General features: G+C 36.5%; 1 protein-coding gene across 1 annotated transcript in view; it reads left to right on the forward strand.

Annotated features, from left to right (window-relative positions):
- LOC133545189 (pappalysin-2-like) overlaps window positions 1–20774 on the forward strand; it is a 73115-nt gene that overhangs the window by 9453 nt on the left and 42888 nt on the right. The window contains exons 2-4 of the mRNA XM_061890564.1: window positions 2420–2656; window positions 7167–7411; window positions 14198–14796. Coding sequence (XP_061746548.1) covers window positions 2420–2656; window positions 7167–7411; window positions 14198–14796 — 1081 coding nt within the window. The remainder of the gene's footprint in view (window positions 1–2419; window positions 2657–7166; window positions 7412–14197; window positions 14797–20774) is intronic.

Genomic DNA, 20774 nt, shown 5'->3' on the forward strand with positions numbered 1-20774 from the left:
AGACACACCTGTAGTCCCAGACGAGACACACTTGTAGTCCCAGACGAGACACACCTGTAGTCCCAGACGAGACATACCTGTAGTCTCAGACTAGACATACCTGTAGTCCCCGACGAGACACACCTGTAGTCCCAGACGAGACACACCTGTAGTCCCAGACGAGACACACCTGTAGTCCCCGACGAGACACACCTGTAGTCCCCGACGAGACACACCTGTAGTCCCCGACGGGACACACCTGTAGTCCCAGGCTGGACACACCTGTAGTCCCAGGCTAGACACACCTGTAGTCCCAGGCTGGACACACCTGTAGTCCCAGGCTGGACACACCTGTAGTCCCAGACGAGACATACCTGTAGTCTCAGACTAGACACACCTGTAGTCCCCGACGAGACACACCTGTAGTCCCCGACGAGACACACCTGTAGTCCCCGACGAGACACACCTGTAGTCCCAGACGAGACAAACCTGTAGTCCCAGAGTGGACACACCTGTAGTCTCAGATTAGACACACCTGTAGTCCCAGGCTGGACACACCTGTAGTCCCAGACTGGACACACCTGTAGTCCCAGACGAGACACACCTGTAGTCCCAGGCTGGACACACCTGTAGTCCCAGGCTGGACACACCTGTAGTCCCAGGCTGGACACACCTGTAGTCCCAGACGAGACACACTTGTAGTCCCAGACTAGACACACCTGTAGTCCCAGACTGGACACACCTGTAGTCCCAGACTGGACACACCTGTAGTCTCAGACTAGACATACCTGTAGTCCCAGACGAGATACACCTGTAGTCCCAGACGAGACACACCTGTGGTCCCAGTCTGGACACACCTGTAGTCCCAGGCCGGACACACCTGTAGTCCCAGGCTGGACACACCTGTAGTCCCAGATGAGACATACCTGTAGTCCCAGACGAGACACACCTGTAGTCCCAGAGTGGACACACCTGTAGTCCCAGACTGGACACACCTGTAGTCCCAGACTGGACACACCTGTAGTCCCAGGCTGGACACACCTGTAGTCCCAGACTAGACATACCTGTAGTCCCAGACGAGACACACCTGTAGTCCCAGGCTGGACACACCTGTAGTCCCAGACGAGACACACCTGTAGTCCCAGACGAGACATACCTGTAGTCTTAGACTAGACACACCTGTAGTCCCAGACTAGACATACCTGTAGTCCCAGACGAGACACACCTGTAGTCCCAGGCTGGACACACCTGTAGTCCCAGACTGGACACACCTGTAGTCCCAGACGAGACATACCTGTAGTCCCAGACGAGACACACCTGTAGTCCCAGAGTGGACACACCTGTAGTCCCAGACGAGACACACCTGTAGTCCCAGACTGGACACACCTGTAGTCCCAGACGAGACACACTTGTAGTCCCAGACGAGACACACTTGTAGTCCCAGACTAGACACACCTGTAGTCCCAGACGAGACACACCTGTAGTCCCAGACGAGACACACCTGTAGTCCCAGACGAGACACACTTGTAGTCCCAGACGAGACACACTTGTAGTCCCAGACTAGACACACCTGTAGTCCCAGACTGGACACACCTGTAGTCCCAGACGAGACATACCTGTAGTCTCAGACTAGACACACCTGTAGTCCCCGACGAGACACACCTGTAGTCCCAGACAAGACACACCTGTAGTCCCCGACGAGACACACCTGTAGTCCCAGGCTGGACACACCTGTAGTCCCAGGCTGGACACACCTGTAGTCCCAGGCTGGGCACACCTGTAGTCCCAGGCTGGGCACACCTCTAGTCCCAGACTGGGCACACCTGTAGTCCCAGACTGGACACACCTGTAGTCCCAGACTGTACACACCTGTAGTCCCCGACGAGACACACCTGTAGTCCCCGACGAGACACACCTGTAGTCCCAGGCTGGACACACCTGTAGTCCTAGGCTGGACACACCTGTAGTCCCAGACTGGACACACCTGTATTCCCAGACTAGACACATCTGTAGTTACAGACTAGACAGTCCTGTAGTCCCAGACTAGACACCTGTAGTCCCAGACTAGTATTACCCCTAGTCCCAGACTAGACACACCCGTAGTCCCAGGATGGACACACCTGTAGTCCCAGACTAGACAGTCCTGTAGTCCCAGACTGGACACACCTGTAGTCCCAGACTAGACACCTGTAGTCCCAGGCTAGTTATACCTCTAGTCCCAGGATGGACACACCTGTAGTCCCAGGATGGACACACCTGTAGTCCCAGACTAGATAAACCTGTAGTCCCAGGCTAGATAAGCCTGTAGTCGCAGACTAGACAATCCTGTAGTCCCAGGCTGGACAGGTGTGCAGACCAGGTGTTGCAACAGCAAAACTAAAGTACTCGGGCCTGGACTTGTGTGTCCAAAGAGGTCTTGACCATGGTCTGTGTCCCCTAGGAGTCTACGACAGCTGCTCCCACTCCCTGAGTGAGAAGGGCTGGAGTGTGGGGATCAGGACCAGAGACTCTTCAGGCGTGAGAGACGCAGGTTTCTACTTCTCACTTGGCACCGACCGAGCCCTGAAGTCCACCAGCGTGTTCAGTCCTCATCCCTACCCGGCCAACACCTGGACTCACCTGCTGGTCACCTACGACGGCCACCACATGAGCCTCTATGTGGGCGGAGCCAAGGGGAGTGGCACACCTGCAACATCCACTTCCTGCTCTCACACACTCGCCTCTCCATAACCAAGCTACATGTCCCTGCTTGTATCGCACATGATATCACACACAGTGGGATATCATGTGCGATACAAGCAGTTCTCCAGCGTGTTCACTTGTGTGTGATATCTTGTGCGATACCAGCAGTCCTGCAGTGTGTTTACTTGTGTGTGATATCTTGTGCGATACCAGCAGTCCTGCAGTGTGTTTACTTGTGTGTGAAATCATGCGCGATACATGGAGTCCTTTTGTGTGTTTAATTTTGTGTGATATCATGTGAGATACAAGCAGTTCTGTCGAGTGTTTGTGTGTGATATCATGTGCAATACATACAATCCTGCAGCCTGTTTACTTGTGTGTGATATCATGTGCGATACAAGCAGTCCTGCAGCGTGTTCACTTGTGTGCGATATCATGTGTGATACAAGCAGTCCTGCAGCCTGTTTACCTGTGTGTGATGTCATGTGCGATACAAGCAGTCCTGCAGCATGTTTACCTGTGTGTATTATCATGTGAGATACAAGCAGTCCTGCAGTGTGTTTACTTGTGTGTGATATCATGTGCGATACAAGCAGTCCTGCAGCATGTTTACCTGTGTGTATTATCATGTGAGATACAAGCAGTCCTGCAGTGTGTTTACTTGTGTGTGAAATCATGCGCGATACATGGAGTCCTGTTGTGTGTTTAATTTTGTGTGATATCATGTGAGATACAAGCAGTTCTGTCGAGTGTTTGTGTGTGATATCATGTGCAATACATACAATCCTGCAGCCTGTTTACTTGTGTGTGATAACATGTGCGATACAAGCAGTCCTGCAGCGTGTTCACTTGTGTGCGATATCATGTGTGATACAAGCAGTCCTGCAGCATGTTTACCTGTGTGTGATGTCATGTGCGATACAAGCAGTCCTGCAGCGTTGTTTACGTGTGTGATATCATGTGAGATACAAGCAGTCCTGCAGCGTGTTTACTTGTGTGTGATATCATGTGCGATACAAGCAGTTCTGTCGAGTGTTTGTGTGTGATATCATGTGCAATACATACAATCCTGCAGCCTGTTTACCTGTGTGTGATGTCATGTGCGATACAAGCAGTCCTGCAGCATGTTTACCTGTGTGTGATATCATGTGCGATACAAGCAGTCCTGCAGCGTGTTCACTTGTGTGTGATATCATGTGAGATACAAGCAGTCCTGCAGTGTGTTTACTTGTGTGTGAAATCATGCGCGATACATGGAGTCCTGTTGTGTGTTTAATTTTGTGTGAGATACAAGCAGTTCTGTCGAGTGTTTGTGTGTGATATCATGTGCAATACATACAATCCTGCAGCCTGTTTACTTGTGTGTGATAACATGTGCAATACAAGCAGTCCTGCAGCGTGTTCACTTGTGTGCGATATCATGTGTGATACAAGCAGTCCTGCAGCATGTTTACCTGTGTGTGATGTCATGTGCGATACAAGCAGTCCTGCAGCATGTTTACCTGTGTGTGATATCATGTGAGATACAAGCAGTCCTGCAGCGTGTTCACTTGTGTGTATTATCATGTGAGATACAAGCAGTCCTGCAGTGTGTTTACTTGTGTGTGAAATCATGCGCGATACATGGAGTCCTGTTGTGTGTTTAATTTTGTGTGATATCATGTGAGATACAAGCAGTTCTGTCGAGTGTTTGTGTGTGATATCATGTGCAATACATACAATCCTGCAGCCTGTTTACTTGTGTGTGATAACATGTGCGATACAAGCAGTCCTGCAGCGTGTTCACTTGTGTGCGATATCATGTGTGATACAAGCAGTCCTGCAGCATGTTTACCTGTGTGTGATGTCATGTGCGATACAAGCAGTCCTGCAGCATGTTTACCTGTGTGTGATATCATGTGCGATACAAGCAGTCCTGCAGCGTGTTCACTTGTGTGTATTATCATGTGAGATACAAGCAGTCCTGCAGTGTGTTTACTTGTGTGTGAAATCATGCGCGATACATGGAGTCCTGTTGTGTGTTTAATTTTGTGTGATATCATGTGAGATACAAGCAGTTCTGTCGAGTGTTTGTGTGTGATATCATGTGCAATACATACAATCCTGCAGCCTGTTTACTTGTGTGTGATAACATGTGCGATACAAGCAGTCCTGCAGCGTGTTCACTTGTGTGCGATATCATGTGTGATACAAGCAGTCCTGCAGCATGTTTACCTGTGTGTGATGTCATGTGCGATACAAGCAGTCCTGCAGCATGTTTACGTGTGTGATATCATGTGAGATACAAGCAGTCCTGCAGCGTGTTTACTTGTGTGTGATATCATGTGCGATACAAGCAGTTCTGTCGAGTGTTTGTGTGTGATATCATGTGCAATACATACAATCCTGCAGCCTGTTTACCTGTGTGTGATGTCATGTGCGATACAAGCAGTCCTGCAGCATGTTTACCTGTGTGTGATATCATGTGCGATACAAGCAGTCCTGCAGCATGTTTACCTGTGTGTGATATCATGTGAGATACAAGCAGTCCTGCAGTGTGTTTACTTGTGTGTGAAATCATGCGCGATACATGGAGTCCTGTTGTGTGTTTAATTTTGTGTGAGATACAAGCAGTTCTGTCGAGTGTTTGTGTGTGATATCATGTGCAATACATACAATCCTGCAGCCTGTTTACTTGTGTGTGATAACATGTGCAATACAAGCAGTCCTGCAGCGTGTTCACTTGTGTGCGATATCATGTGTGATACAAGCAGTCCTGCAGCATGTTTACCTGTGTGTGATGTCATGTGCGATACAAGCAGTCCTGCAGCATGTTTACCTGTGTGTGATATCATGTGAGATACAAGCAGTCCTGCAGCGTGTTTACTTGTGTGTGATATCATGTGCGATACAAGCAGTTCTGTCGAGTGTTTGTGTGTGATATCATGTGCAATACATACAATCCTGCAGCCTGTTTACCTGTGTGTGATGTCATGTGCGATACAAGCAGTCCTGCAGCATGTTTACCTGTGTGTGATATCATGTGCGATACAAGCAGTCCTGCAGCGTGTTCACTTGTGTGTGATATCATGTGAGATACAAGCAGTCCTGCAGTGTGTTTACTTGTGTGTGAAATCATGCGCGATACATGGAGTCCTGTTGTGTGTTTAATTTTGTGTGATATCATGTGAGATACAAGCAGTTCTGTCGAGTGTTTGTGTGTGATATCATGTGCAATACAAACAATCCTGCAGCCTGTTTACTTGTGTGTGATATCATGTGCGATACAAGCAGTCCTGCACATTGTTCACTTGTGTGTGATATCATGTGCAGCAGTCAGTCCTGCAGCGTGTTTACTTGTGTGTGATATCATGTGTGACACAAGCAGTCTTGTTGTCTTTGTGTGCGATATCATGTGCGATACAGTTAGTCCTGCAGTGTGTTCACTTGTGTGTGATATCATGTGCGATACAAGCAGTCCTGCAGTGTGTTTACTTGTGTGTGATATCATGTGCAGCAGTCAGTCCTGCAGCGTGTTTACTTGTGTGTGATATCATGTGTGACACAAGCAGTCTTGTTGTCTTTGTGTGCGATATCATGTGCGATACAGTTAGTCCTGCAGTGTGTTCACTTGTGTGTGATATCATGTGCGATACAAGCAGTCCTGCAGTGTGTTTACTTGTGTGTGATATCATGTGCAGCAGTCAGTCCTGCAAAGTCCTTACTTGTGTGTGATATCATGTGCAATACAAACAGTGCTGCAGTGTGTTTACTTGTGTGTGATATCATGTGCGATACAAGCAGTCCTGCAGCGTGTTTACTTGTGTGTGATATCATGTGCGATACAAGCAGTCCTGCACATTGTTCACTTGTGTGTGATATCATGTGCAGCAGTCAGTCCTGCAGCGTGTTTACTTGTGTGTGATATCATGTGTGACACAAGCAGTCTTGTTGTCTTTGTGTGCGATATCATGTGCGATACAGTTAGTCCTGCAGTGTGTTCACTTGTGTGTGATATCATGTGCGATACAAGCAGTCCTGCAGTGTGTTTACTTGTGTGTGATATCATGTGCAGCAGTCAGTCCTGCAGCGTGTTTACTTGTGTGTGATATCATGTGTGACACAAGCAGTCTTGTTGTCTTTGTGTGCGATATCATGTGCGATACAGTTAGTCCTGCAGTGTGTTCACTTGTGTGTGATATCATGTGCGATACAAGCAGTCCTGCAGTGTGTTTACTTGTGTGTGATATCATGTGCAGCAGTCAGTCCTGCAAAGTCCTTACTTGTGTGTGATATCATGTGCAATACAAACAGTGCTGCAGTGTGTTTACTTGTGTGTGATATCATGTGCGATACAAGCAGTCCTGCAGCGTGTTTACTTGTGTGTGATATCATGTGTAACACAAGCTGTCTTGTTGTCTTTACTTGTGTGCGATATCATTTACGATACAGTTAGTCCTGCAGTGTGTTTACTTGTGTGTGATATCATGTGCAATACAATCAGTTGCAAATGAAAGTATTTGAAGTGTTTATGTGCTACCTCTCGCAGGTCGGGGGGAGTGGTGTCCAGGTGGGAGAACTGTATAGTCCCTTCATGAAGACCTGTAGAACTTTCTTCCTGGGCTCCAACCAATCAGAACGAGGACAAGCTTTCCGAGGTCTGCTGGGGGGCGTGGCCTTGTGGGACCATGCCGTCTCTCATGAAGACCTGAAGATGCAACCGAGCCCACCTAAACCTCCTCTTCTGGCTTTCTGGGCAGACTTCACTAATGTAGGTTCCTACAGCGTTTGTTAACACATGAACATGTTGGTTCTGATGGCAGTTACATGTTTAAGTCTTTTTAACTTACACATGTTCATTTTTTAAAAAATATTTTAATGTATTTTTAACTGTCACCAACATACATTTGTAAAGTCTTATTAACTTACATTGATATTAACATATTAACAAATGTATCTTAAGTCAGTTAAAATTGTTTTACAAATTCACAAATGTATGTTAATGTCAGTTAAAATTGTATTACAAATTCACAAATGTACGTTGATGTCGCTTAAAATGTATTAACATATTAACAAATGTATGTTAATGTCGCTTAAAATGCATTAACATATTAACAAATGTATGTTAATGTCCGTTAAAATTGTAATATAAATTCACAATTGTATGTTGATGTCGCTTAAATTGTATTAACATATTAACAAACGTATGTTAAGGTCAGTTAAAGTTGTATTACAAATTCACAAATGTATGTAAATGTCGCTTAAAATGTATTAACATAACACATGTATGTTAATGTCACTTAAAACGTATTAACATATTAACAAATGTATGTTAATGTCGCTTAAAATGTATTAACATATTAACAAATGTATGTCAATGTCAGTTTAAATTGTAATATAAATTCACAAATGTATGTTGATGTCGCTTAAATTGTGTAAACATATAAACAAATGTATGTTAATGTCACTTAAATTGTATTAACATATTAACAAACGTATGTTAATGTCAGTTAAAGTTGTATTACAAATTCACAAATGTATGTAAATGTCGCTTAAAATGTATTAACATAATAACAAATGTATGTTAATGTCGCTTAAAATGTATTAAAATATTAACAAATGTATGTTAGTGTCAGTTAAAATTGTAATATAAATTCACAAATGTATGTTGATGTCGCTTAAAATTGTGTAAACATATTAACAAATGTATGTTAATGTCACTTAAAATGTATTAGCATATTAACAAACATACGTTAATGTCAGTTAAAGTTGTATTACAAATTCACAAATGTTAATGTCGCTTAAAATTGTATTACAAATTCACAATTTTATGTAAATGTCGCTTAAAATGTATTAACATAACAAATGTATGTTAATGACGCTTAAAATGTATTAATATATTAACAAATGTATGTTAATGTCAGTTAAAATTGTAATATAAATTTACAATTGTATGTTGACGTCGCTTAAATTGTGTAAACATATTAACAAATGTATGTTAATGTCAGTTAAAATTGTAATATAAATTCACAAATGTATGTTGATGTCGCTTAAATTGTATTAACATATTAACAAACGTATGTTAATGTCAGTTAAAGTTGTATTACAAATTCACAAATGTATGTTAATGTCAGTTAAAATTGTAATATAAATTCACAAATGTATGTTAATGACGCTTAAAATGTATTAATATATTAACAAATGTATGTTAATGTCAGTTAAAATTGTAATATAAATTCACAAATGTATGTTGATGTCGCTTAAATTGTATTAACATATTAACAAACGTATGTTAATGTCAGTTAAAGTTGTATTACAAATTCACAAATGTATGTTAATGTCAGTTAAAATTGTAATATAAATTCACAAATGTATGTTAATGACGCTTAAAATGTATTAATATATTAACAAATGTATGTTAATGTCAGTTAAAATTGTAATATAAATTTACAATTGTATGTTGACGTCACTTAAATTGTGTAAACATATTAACAAATGTATGTTAATGTCAGTTAAAATTGTAATATAAATTCACAAACGATAAAAGTGACGATAACCATAGAACTTACTAAACAGAGTGGTAGAGTAGCAACAAAACAACAAAGAAGGGTAGCAGTCATGGCAAAGTGGAAAATGTCGCTTAAAATGTATTAACATACCTATGTTAATGTAGCTTAAAATGTATTAACGTATTAACAAATGTATGTTAATGTCAGTTAAAATTGTAATATAAATTCACAAATGTATGTTGATGTCGCTTAAATTGTATTAACATATTAACATACGTATGTTAATGTCGCTTAAAATGTATTAACATATTAACAAACGTATGTTAATGTCAGTTAAAGTTGTATTACAAATTCACAAATGTTAATGTCAGTTAAAATTGTAATATAAATTCACAAATGTATGTTAATGACGCTTAAAATGTATTAATATATTAACAAATGTATGTTAATGTGAGTTAAAATTGTAATATAAATTTACAATTGTATGTTGACGTCGCTTAAATTGTGTAAACATATTAACAAATGTATGTTAATGTCAGTTAAAATTGTAATATAAATTCACAAACGTATGTTAATGTCAGTTAAAGTTGTATTACAAATTCACAAATGTATGTAAATGTCGCTTAAAATGTATTAACATAATAACAAATGTATGGTAATGTCGCTTAAAATGTATTAAAATATTAACAAATGTATGTTAGTGTCAGTTAAAATTGTAATATAAATTCACAAATGTATGTTGATGTCGCTTAAAATTGTGTAAACATATTAACAAATGTATGTTAATGTCACTTAAAATGTATTAGCATATTAACAAACATACGTTAATGTCAGTTAAAGTTGTATTACAAATTCACAAATGTTAATGTCGCTTAAAATTGTATTACAAATTCACAAATGTATGTAAATGTCGCTTAAAATGTATTAACATAACAAATGTATGTTAATGACGCTTAAAATGTATTAATATATTAACAAATGTATGTTAATGTCAGTTAAAATTGTAATATAAATTTACAATTGTATGTTGACGTCGCTTAAATTGTGTAAACATATTAACAAATGTATGTTAATGTCAGTTAAAATTGCAATATAAATTCACAAACGTATGTTAATGTCGCTTAAAATGTATTAACATACGTATGTTAATGTAGCTTAAAATGTATTAACACATTAACAAATGTATGTTAATGTCAGTTAAAATTGTAATATAAATTCATAAATGTATGTTGATGTCGCTTAAATTGTATTAACATATTAACATACGAATGTTAATGTCGCTTAAAATGTATTAACATATTAACAAATGTATGTTAATGTCAGTTAAAATTGTAATATAAATTCACAAATGTATGTTAATGTCGCTTAATGTTGTATTACATATTCACAAATGTATGTAAATGTCGCTTAAAATGTATTAACATAACACATGTATGTTAATGTCACTTAAAACGTATTAACATATTAACAAATGTATGTTAAGGTCGCTTAAAATGTATTAACATACTAACAAATGTATGTCAATGTCAGTTAAAATTGTAATATAAATTCACAAATGTATGTTAATGTCAGTTAAAATGTATTAACATAATAACAAATGTATGTTAATGTCGCTTAAAATGTATTAAAATATTAACAAATGTATGTTAGTGTCAGTTAAAATTGTAATATAAATTCACAAATGTATGTTGATGTCGCTTAAAATTGTGTAAACATATTAACAAATGTATGTTAATGTCACTTAAAATTTATTAGCATATTGACAAACATACGTTAATGTCAGTTAAAGTTGTATTACAAATTCACAAATGTTAATGTCGCTTAAAATTGTATTACAAATTCACAAATGTATGTAAATGTCGCTTAAAATGTATTAACATAACAAACGTATGTTAATGTCAGTTAAAGTTGTACTACAAATTCACAAATGTATGTTAATGTCAGTTAAAATTGTAATATAAATTCACAAATGTATGTTGATGTCGCTTAAATTGTATTAACATATTAACAAACGTATGTTAATGTCAGTTAAAGTTGTATTACAAATTCACAAATGTATGTTAATGTCAGTTAAAATTGTAATATAAATTCACAAATGTATGTTAATGACGCTTAAAATGTATTAATATATTAACAAATGTATGTTAATGTCAGTTAAAATTGTAATATAAATTTACAATTGTATGTTGACGTCGCTTAAATTGTGTAAACATATTAACAAATGTATGTTAATGTCAGTTAAAATTGTAATATAAATTCACAAACGTATGTTAATGTCGCTTAAAATGTATTAACATATTAACATACGTATGTTAATGTCGCTTAAAATGTATTAACATATTAACAAATGTATGTTAATGTCAGTTAAAATTGTAATATAAATTCACAAATGTATGTTGTCGCTTGAATTGTATTAACATATTAACATACGTATGTTAATGTCAGTTAAAGTTGTAATATAAATTCACAAATGTATGTTGATGTTGCTTAAATTGTATTAACATATTAACAAACGTATGTTAATGTCAGTTAAAGTTGTATTACAAATTCACAAATGTATGTTAATGTCAGTTAAAATTGTAATATAAATTCACAAATGTATGTTAATGACGCTTAAAATGTATTAATATATTAACAAATGTATGTTAATGTCAGTTAAAATTGTAATATAAATTTACAATTGTATGTTGACGTCGCTTAAATTGTGTAAACATATTAACAAATGTATGTTAATGTCAGTTAAAATTGTAATATAAATTCACAAATGTATGTTGATGTCGCTTAAATTGTATTAACATATTAACAAACGTATGTTAATGTCAGTTAAAGTTGTATTACAAATTCACAAATGTATGTTAATGTCAGTTAAAATTGTAATATAAATTCACAAATGTATGTTAATGACGCTTAAAATGTATTAATATATTAACAAATGTATGTTAATGTCAGTTAAAATTGTAATATAAATTCACAAACGTATGTTAATGTCGCTTAAAATGTATTAACATACGTATGTTAATGTAGCTTAAAATGTATTAATATATTAACAAATGTATGTTAATGTGAGTTAAAATTGTAATATAAATTTACAATTGTATGTTGACGTCGCTTAAATTGTGTAAACATATTAACAAATGTATGTTAATGTCAGTTAAAATTGTAATATAAATTCACAAACGTATGTTAATGTCGCTTAAAATGTATTAACATATTAACATACGTATGTTAATGTCGCTTAAAATGTATTAACATATTAACAAATGTATGTTAATGTCAGTTAAAATTGTAATATAAATTCACAAATGTATGTTAATGTCGCTTAAAATGTATTAACATATTAACATACGTATGTTAATGTCGCTTAAAATGTATTAACATATTAACAAATGTATGTTAATGTCAGTTAAAGTTGTAATATAAATTCACAAATGTATGTTGATGTTGCTTAAATTGTATTAACATATTAACAAACGTATGTTAATGTCAGTTAAAGTTGTATTACAAATTCACAAATGTATGTTAATGTCAGTTAAAATTGTAATATAAATTCACAAATGTATGTTAATGACACTTAAAATGTATTAATATATTAACAAATGTATGTTAATGTCAGTTAAAATTGTAATATAAATTTACAATTGTATGTTGACGTCGCTTAAATTGTGTAAACATATTAACAAATGTATGTTAATGTGAGTTAAAATTGTAATATAAATTTACAATTGTATGTTGACGTCGCTTAAATTGTGTAAACATATTAACAAACGTATGTTAATGTCGCTTAAAATGTATTAACATATTAACATACGTATGTTAATGTCGCTTAAATTGTATTAACATATTAACAAACGTATGTTAATGTCAGTTAAAGTTGTATTACAAATTCACAAATGTATGTTAATGTCAGTTAAAATTGTAATATAAATTCACAGAATGTATGTTAATGACGCTTAAAATGTATTAACATATTAACATACGTATGTTAATGTCGCTTAAAATGTATTAATATATTAACAAATGTATGTTAATGTGAGTTAAAATTGTAATATAAATTTACAATTGTATGTTGACGTCGCTTAAATTGTGTAAACATATTAACAAACGTATGTTAATGTCGCTTAAAATGTATTAACATATTAACATACGTATGTTAATGTCGCTTAAAATGTATTAACATATTAACATACGTATGTTAATGTCGCTTAAAATGTATTAACATATTAACATACGTATGTTAATGTCAGTTAAAGTTGTATTACAAATTCACAAATGTATGTTGATGTCGCTTAAAATGTATTAACATATTAACAAACGTATGTTAATGTCAGTTAAAGTTGTATTACAAATTCACAAATGTATGTTAATGTCAGTTAAAATTGTAATATAAATTCACAAATGTATATTAATGACGCTTAAAATGTATTAATATATTAACAAATGTATGTTAATGTCAGTTAAAATTGTAATATAAATTTACAATTGTATGTTGACGTCGCTTAAATTGTGTAAACATATTAACAAATGTATGTTAATGTCAGTTAAAATTGTAATATAAATTCACAAACGTATGTTAATGTCGCTTAAAATGTATTAACATACGTATGTTAATGTAGCTTAAAATGTATTAACATATTAACAAATGTATGTTAATGTCAGTTAAAATTGTAATATAAATTCACAAACGTATGTTAATGTCGCTTAAAATGTATTAACATACGTATGTTAATGTAGCTTAAAATGTATTAACATATTAACAAATGTATGTTAATGTCAGTTAAAATTGTAATATAAATTCACAAATGTATGTTGATGTCGCTTAAATTGTATTAACATATTAACAAACGTATGTTAATGTCAGTTAAAGTTGTATTACAAATTCACAAATGTATGTAAATGTCGCTTAAAATGTATTAACATATTGATAAAAGTATGTTAAAAAGACTTAATGTAACATAGTGTTGTCCTTTAATAGTAAGTAAAAGGTGGAGCAGATGACTTTTAATAAGATAGAACATGGAGGTGGATTTGTAAAAGGTGGTGTTGTGCAGGTGGAGCAGATGTTGACTCCGTGCAAGGCGGACTGGCATCCAGAGATCCTCCTGACTCCAGTACCTGACGTAGGACCGGTGTCCCCCTTCCTGGCGCCCCCTTGTGGCGTGACGTCCTGTGACAACCTGGACATCATGCGGGGCTACAACCGTCACTGGCAGCTGCGCTCTCCCAAGCGACTGCGCTACAGGATCGTCAACCTGTGCCAGGACGACGGCCAGAACCCCACCGTGTCCCGGGAGCAGATCCGGCTGCAGCACGGGGCGCTGACCGCCGCCTTGGCGCCGTACAACATCACCTTGGACCTGAGCGTGCTGGCCGTCTCCAACTCCAGTCTGAGGCGCAGGCTCATCCTCAGCAACTGTCACGTGGGCAAGATCGGGAACGGGCGCTGCGACCCCGAGTGTGACCACCCCAGGACGGGTCACGATGGTGGGGACTGTCTCAGGCCGGGACCTTGCTCCACCTGGAAGAGGCAAGATGGCCGCTGTCATGCCGAATGCAACAGTGTCCTCTACGACTACGATGATGGAGACTGCTGTGACCCTCAGCTCACACACGTCCTCACCACCTGCTTTGATCCACACTCACCTCACAGGTATGCACACCAACATTACCTTCTACACTACATGTGTAGTGCCCAGGGAATCTGTGGTGGACTCTCCTGTTTCTGGGGCTGAGGTTGCTGAGGTAGTTAAAAAGCTCCTCGGCGGCAAGGCCCCGGGCGTGGATGACATCCGCCCGGAGTTCCTTAAGGCTCTGGATGCTGTGGGGCTGTCTTGGTTGACAAGACTCTGCAGCATCGCGTGGACATCAGGGGCGGTACCTCTGGATTGGCAGACCGGGGTGGTGGTCCCTCTATTTAAGAAGGGGGACCGGAGGGTGTGTTCCAACTCTGGTGGGATCACACTCCTCAGTCTTCCCGGAAAGGTTTATTCAGGTGTACTGGAGAGGAGGCTACGTCAGATAGTCGAACCTCCGATTCAGGAGGAACAGTGTGGTTTTTGTCCTGGTCGTGGAACTGTGGACCAGCTCTAGACTCTGGGCAGGGTCCTTGAGGGTGCATGGGAGTTTGCCCAACCAGTCTACATGTGCTTTGTGGACTTGGAGAAGGCATTGGACCGTGTTCCTCGGGAAGTCCTGTGGGGGATGTTCAGAGAGTATGGGGTATCGGACTGTTTAGTATGTAAGTGTGTTAAGTATGTGTGTTGTGTCAAATAAATATGTTAAGTAAGCAATTATGTTAGTAGGTAGGTGTGTTAAGTATGTAAGTGTGTTTAATATGTAAGAGTGTAAAGTATGTGTGTTGTGTATAATAAATGTGTTAAGTCTGCAAGCATGTTAGTATGTGTGTTTAGTACGTGTTTTAAGCATGTGTGTTATGTGTTATAAATGTGTGAAGTATGTAAGTGTGTTTAGTATATAAGAGTGTAAAGTACGTGTGTTGTGTATAATAAATGTGTTAAGTGTGTGTTTTGTGTATAATAAGTGTGTTAAGTATGCAAGTGTGTTAAGTATGCCAGTGTGTTAAGTATGTAAGTGTGTTAAGTAGGTACGTGTGTTTAGTATGTACGTGTGTGAAGTAGGTACAAGTGTTTAGTATGTAAGTGTGTTAAGTAGGTATGTGTGTTTAGTATGTACTTGTGTTAAGTAGGTATGTGTGTTTAGTATGTACGTGTGTGAAGTAGGTACAAGTGTTTAGTATGTAAGTGTGTTAAGTAGGTATGTGTGTTTAGTATGTACTTGTGTTAAGTAGGTATGTGTGTTTAGTATGTAAGTGTGTGAAGTAGGTACAAGTGTTTAGTATGTAAGTGTGTTAAGTAGGTATGAGTGTTTAGTAGGTACGTGTGTTTAGTATGTAAGTGTGTTAAGTAGGTACGTGTGTTTAGTATGTAAGTGTGTTAAGTAAGTACGTGTATTTAGTATGTAAGTGTGTTAAGTAGTTAGTGTGTTTAGTATGTAAGGGTGTTAAGTTTGTGTGTTGTGTATAATAAATGGGTTAAGTATGCAAGCATGTTAGTATGTGTGTTTAGTACGTGTTTTAAGCATGTGTGTTATGTATTATAAATGTGTGAAGTATGTAAGTGTGTTTAGTATATAAGAGTGTAAAGTATGTTTTTTGTTTATAAGAAATGTGTTAAGTGTGTGTTTTGTGTATAATAAGTGTGTTAAGTATGCAAGTGTGTTAAGTATGCAAGTGTGTTAAGTATGTAAGTGTGTTAAGTAGGTATGTGTGTTTAGTATGTACTTGTGTTAAGTAGGTATGTGTGTTTAGTATGTAAATGTGTGAAGTAGGTACAAGTGTTTAGTATGTAAGTGTGTTAAGTAGGTATGTGTGTTTAGTAGGTACGTGTGTTTAGTAGGTACGTGTGTTTAGTATGTAAGTGTGTTAAGTAGGTACGTGTGTTTAGTATGTAAGTGTGTTAAGTAAGTACGTGTATTTAGTATGTAAGTGTGTTAAGTAGTTAGTGTGTTTAGTATGTAAGGGTGTTAAGTTTGTGTGTTGTGTATAATAAATGGGTTAAGTATGCAAGCATGTTAGTATGTGTGTTTAGTACGTGTTTTAAGCATGTGTGTTATGTATTATAAATGTGTGAAGTATGTAAGTGTGTTTAGTATATAAGAGTGTAAAGTATGTGTGTTGTGTATAAGAAATGTGTTAAGTGTGTGTTTTGTGTATAATAAGTGTGTTAAGTATGCAAGTGTGTTAAGTGTGTAAGTGTGTTAAGTAGGTATGTGTGTTTAGTATGTAAGTGTGTGAAGTAGGTACAAGTGTTTAGTATGTACTTGTGTTAAGTAGGTACGTGTGTTTAGTATGTAAGTGTGTTAAGTAGGTATGTGTGTTTAGTATGTAAGTGTGTTAAGTAGGTATGTGTGTTTAGTATGTAAGTGTGTTAAGTAGGTATGTGTGTTTAGTATGTAAGTGTGTTAAGTAGGTATGTGTGTTTAGTATGTAAGTGTGTTAAGTAGGTATGTGTGTTTAGTATGTAAGTGTGTTAAGTAGGTATGTGTGTTTAGTATGTAAGTGTGTTAAGTAGGTACGTGTGTTTAGTATGTAAGTGTGTTATGTAAGTACGTGTATTTAGTATGTAAGTGTGTTAAGTAGTTAGTGTGTTTAGTATGTAAGGGTGTTAAGTTTGTGTGTTGTGTATAATAAATGTGTTAAGTATGCAAGCATGTTAGTATGTGTGTTTAGTACGTGTTTTAAGCATGTGTGTTATGTATTAAGTGTAATGTATAAGTGTTATGTATAAGTGTGAAGTATGTAGGTGTGTTTAGTATATAAGAGTGTAAAGTACGTGTGTTGTGTATAATAAATGTGTTAAGTATGTGTTTTGTGTATAATAAGTGTGTTAAGTAGGTATGTGTGTTTAGTATGTAAGTGTGTTAAGTAGGTATGTGTATTTAGTATGTAAGTGTGTTAAGTATGTACGTGTATTTAGTATGTAAGTGTGTTAAGTAGTTAGTGTGTTTAGTATGTAAGGGTGTTAAGTTTGTGTGTTGTGTATAATAAATGTGTTAAGTGTGTGTTTTGTGTATAATAAGTGTGTGAAGTAGGTACGAGTGTTCAGTATGTACGTGTCTTAAGTAGGTACGTGTGTTTAGTATGTACTTGTGTTAAGTAGGTATGTGTGTTTAGTATGTAAGTGTGTGAAGTAGGTACGAGTGTTTAGTATGTACGTGTCTTAAGTAGGTATGTGTGTTTAGTATGTAAGTGTGTTAAGTAGGTACGTGTGTTTAGTATGTAAGTGTGTTAAGTAGGTACGTGTGTTTAGTATGTAAGTGTGTGAAGTAAGTACGTGTATTTAGTATGTAAGTGTGTTAAGTAGTTAGTGTGTTTAGTATGTAAGGGTGTTAAGTTTGTGTGTTGTGTATAATAAATGTGTTAAGTGTGTGTTTTGTGTATAATAAGTGTGTGAAGTAGGTACGAGTGTTCAGTATGTACGTGTCTTAAGTAGGTACGTGTGTTTAGTATGTACTTGTGTTAAGTAGGTATGTGTGTTTAGTATGTAAGTGTGTGAAGTAGGTACGAGTGTTTAGTATGTACGTGTCTTAAGTAGGTACGTGTGTTTAGTATGTAAGTGTGTTAAGTAGGTACGTGTGTTTAGTATGTAAGTGTGTTAAGTAAGTACGTGTATTTAGTATGTAAGTGTGATAAGTAGTTAGTGTGTTTAGTATGTAAGGGTGTTAAGTTTGTGTGTTGTGTATAATAAATGGGTTAAGTATGCAAGCATGTTAGTATGTGTGTTTAGTACGTGTTTTAAGCATGTGTGTTATGTATTATAAATGTGTGAAGTATTTAAGTGTGTTTAGTATATAAGAGTGTAAAGTATGTGTGTTGTGTATAAGAAATGTGTTAAGTGTGTGTTTTGTGTATAATAAGTGTGTTAAGTATGCAAGTGTGTTAAGTATGCAAGTGTGTTAAGTAGGTATGTGTGTTTAGTATGTACTTGTGTTAAGTAGGTATGTGTGTTTAGTATGTAAATGTGTGAAGTAGGTACAAGTGTTTAGTATGTAAGTGTGTTAAGTAGGTATGTGTGTTTAGTAGGTACGTGTGTTTAGTAGGTACGTGTGTTTAGTATGTAAGTGTGTTAAGTAGGTACGTGTGTTTAGTATGTAAGTGTGTTAAGTAAGTACGTGTATTTAGTATGTAAGTGTGTTAAGTAGTTAGTGTGTTTAGTATGTAAGGGTGTTAAGTTTGTGTGTTGTGTATAATAAATGGGTTAAGTATGCAAGCATGTTAGTATGTGTGTTTAGTACGTGTTTTAAGCATGTGTGTTATGTATTATAAATGTGTGAAGTATTTAAGTGTGTTTAGTATATAAGAGTGTAAAGTATGTGTGTTGTGTATAAGAAATGTGTTAAGTGTGTGTTTTGTGTATAATTAGTGTGTTAAGTATGCAAGTGTGTTAAGTATGCAAGTGTGTTAAGTATGTAAGTGTGTTAAGTAGGTATGTGTGTTTAGTATGTACTTGTGTTGAGTAGGTATGTGTGTTTAGTATGTACTTGTGTTAAGTAGGTATGTGTGTTTAGTATGTAAATGTGTGAAGTAGGTACAAGTGTTTAGTATGTAAGTGTGTTAAGTAGGTATGTGTGTTTAGTAGGTACGTGTGTTTAGTAGGTACGTGTGTTTAGTATGTAAGTGTGTTAAGTAGGTACGTGTGTTTAGTATGTAAGTGTGTTAAGTAAGTACGTGTATTTAGTATGTAAGTGTGTTAAGTAGTTAGTGTGTTTAGTATGTAAGGGTGTTAAGTTTGTGTGTTGTGTATAATAAATGGGTTAAGTATGCAAGCATGTTAGTATGTGTGTTTAGTACGTGTTTTAAGCATGTGTGTTATGTATTATAAATGTGTGAAGTATGTAAGTGTGTTTAGTATATAAGAGTGTAAAGTATGTGTGTTGTGTATAAGAAATGTGTTAAGTGTGTGTTTTGTGTATAATAAGTGTGTTAAGTATGCAAGTGTGTTAAGTGTGTAAGTGTGTTAAGTAGGTATGTGTGTTTAGTATGTAAGTGTGTGAAGTAGGTACAAGTGTTTAGTATGTACTTGTGTTAAGTAGGTACGTGTGTTTAGTATGTAAGTGTGTTAAGTAGGTATGTGTGTTTAGTATGAAAGTGTGTTAAGTAGGTATGTGTGTTTAGTATGTAAGTGTGTTAAGTAGGTATGTGTGTTTAGTATGTAAGTGTGTTAAGTAGGTATGTGTGTTTAGTATGTAAGTGTGTTAAGTAGGTATGTGTGTTTAGTATGTAAGTGTGTTAAGTAGGTATGTGTGTTTAGTATGTAAGTGTGTTAAGTAGGTACGTGTGTTTAGTATGTAAGTGTGTTATGTAAGTACGTGTATTTAGTATGTAAGTGTGTTAAGTAGTTAGTGTGTTTAGTATGTAAGGGTGTTAAGTTTGTGTGTTGTGTATAATAAATGTGTTAAGTATGCAAGCATGTTAGTATGTGTGTTTAGTACGTGTTTTAAGCATGTGTGTTATGTATTAAGTGTAATGTATAAGTGTTATGTATAAGTGTGAAGTATGTAGGTGTGTTTAGTATATAAGAGTGTAAAGTACGTGTGTTGTGTATAATAAATGTGTTAAGTATGTGTTTTGTGTATAATAAGTGTGTTAAGTAGGTATGTGTGTTTAGTATGTAAGTGTGTTAAGTAGGTATGTGTATTTAGTATGTAAGTGTGTTAAGTATGTACGTGTATTTAGTATGTAAGTGTGTTAAGTAGTTAGTGTGTTTAGTATGTAAGGGTGTTAAGTTTGTGTGTTGTGTATAATAAATGTGTTAAGTGTGTGTTTTGTGTATAATAAGTGTGTGAAGTAGGTACGAGTGTTCAGTATGTACGTGTCTTAAGTAGGTACGTGTGTTTAGTATGTACTTGTGTTAAGTAGGTATGTGTGTTTAGTATGTAAGTGTGTGAAGTAGGTACGAGTGTTTAGTATGTACGTGTCTTAAGTAGGTATGTGTGTTTAGTATGTAAGTGTGTTAAGTAGGTACGTGTGTTTAGTATGTAAGTGTGTTAAGTAGGTACGTGTGTTTAGTATGTAAGTGTGTGAAGTAAGTACGTGTATTTAGTATGTAA

This window comes from Nerophis ophidion, linkage group LG28 (assembly GCF_033978795.1).
Source record: "Nerophis ophidion isolate RoL-2023_Sa linkage group LG28, RoL_Noph_v1.0, whole genome shotgun sequence".
Taxonomy (NCBI): Eukaryota; Metazoa; Chordata; class Actinopteri; order Syngnathiformes; family Syngnathidae; genus Nerophis; species Nerophis ophidion.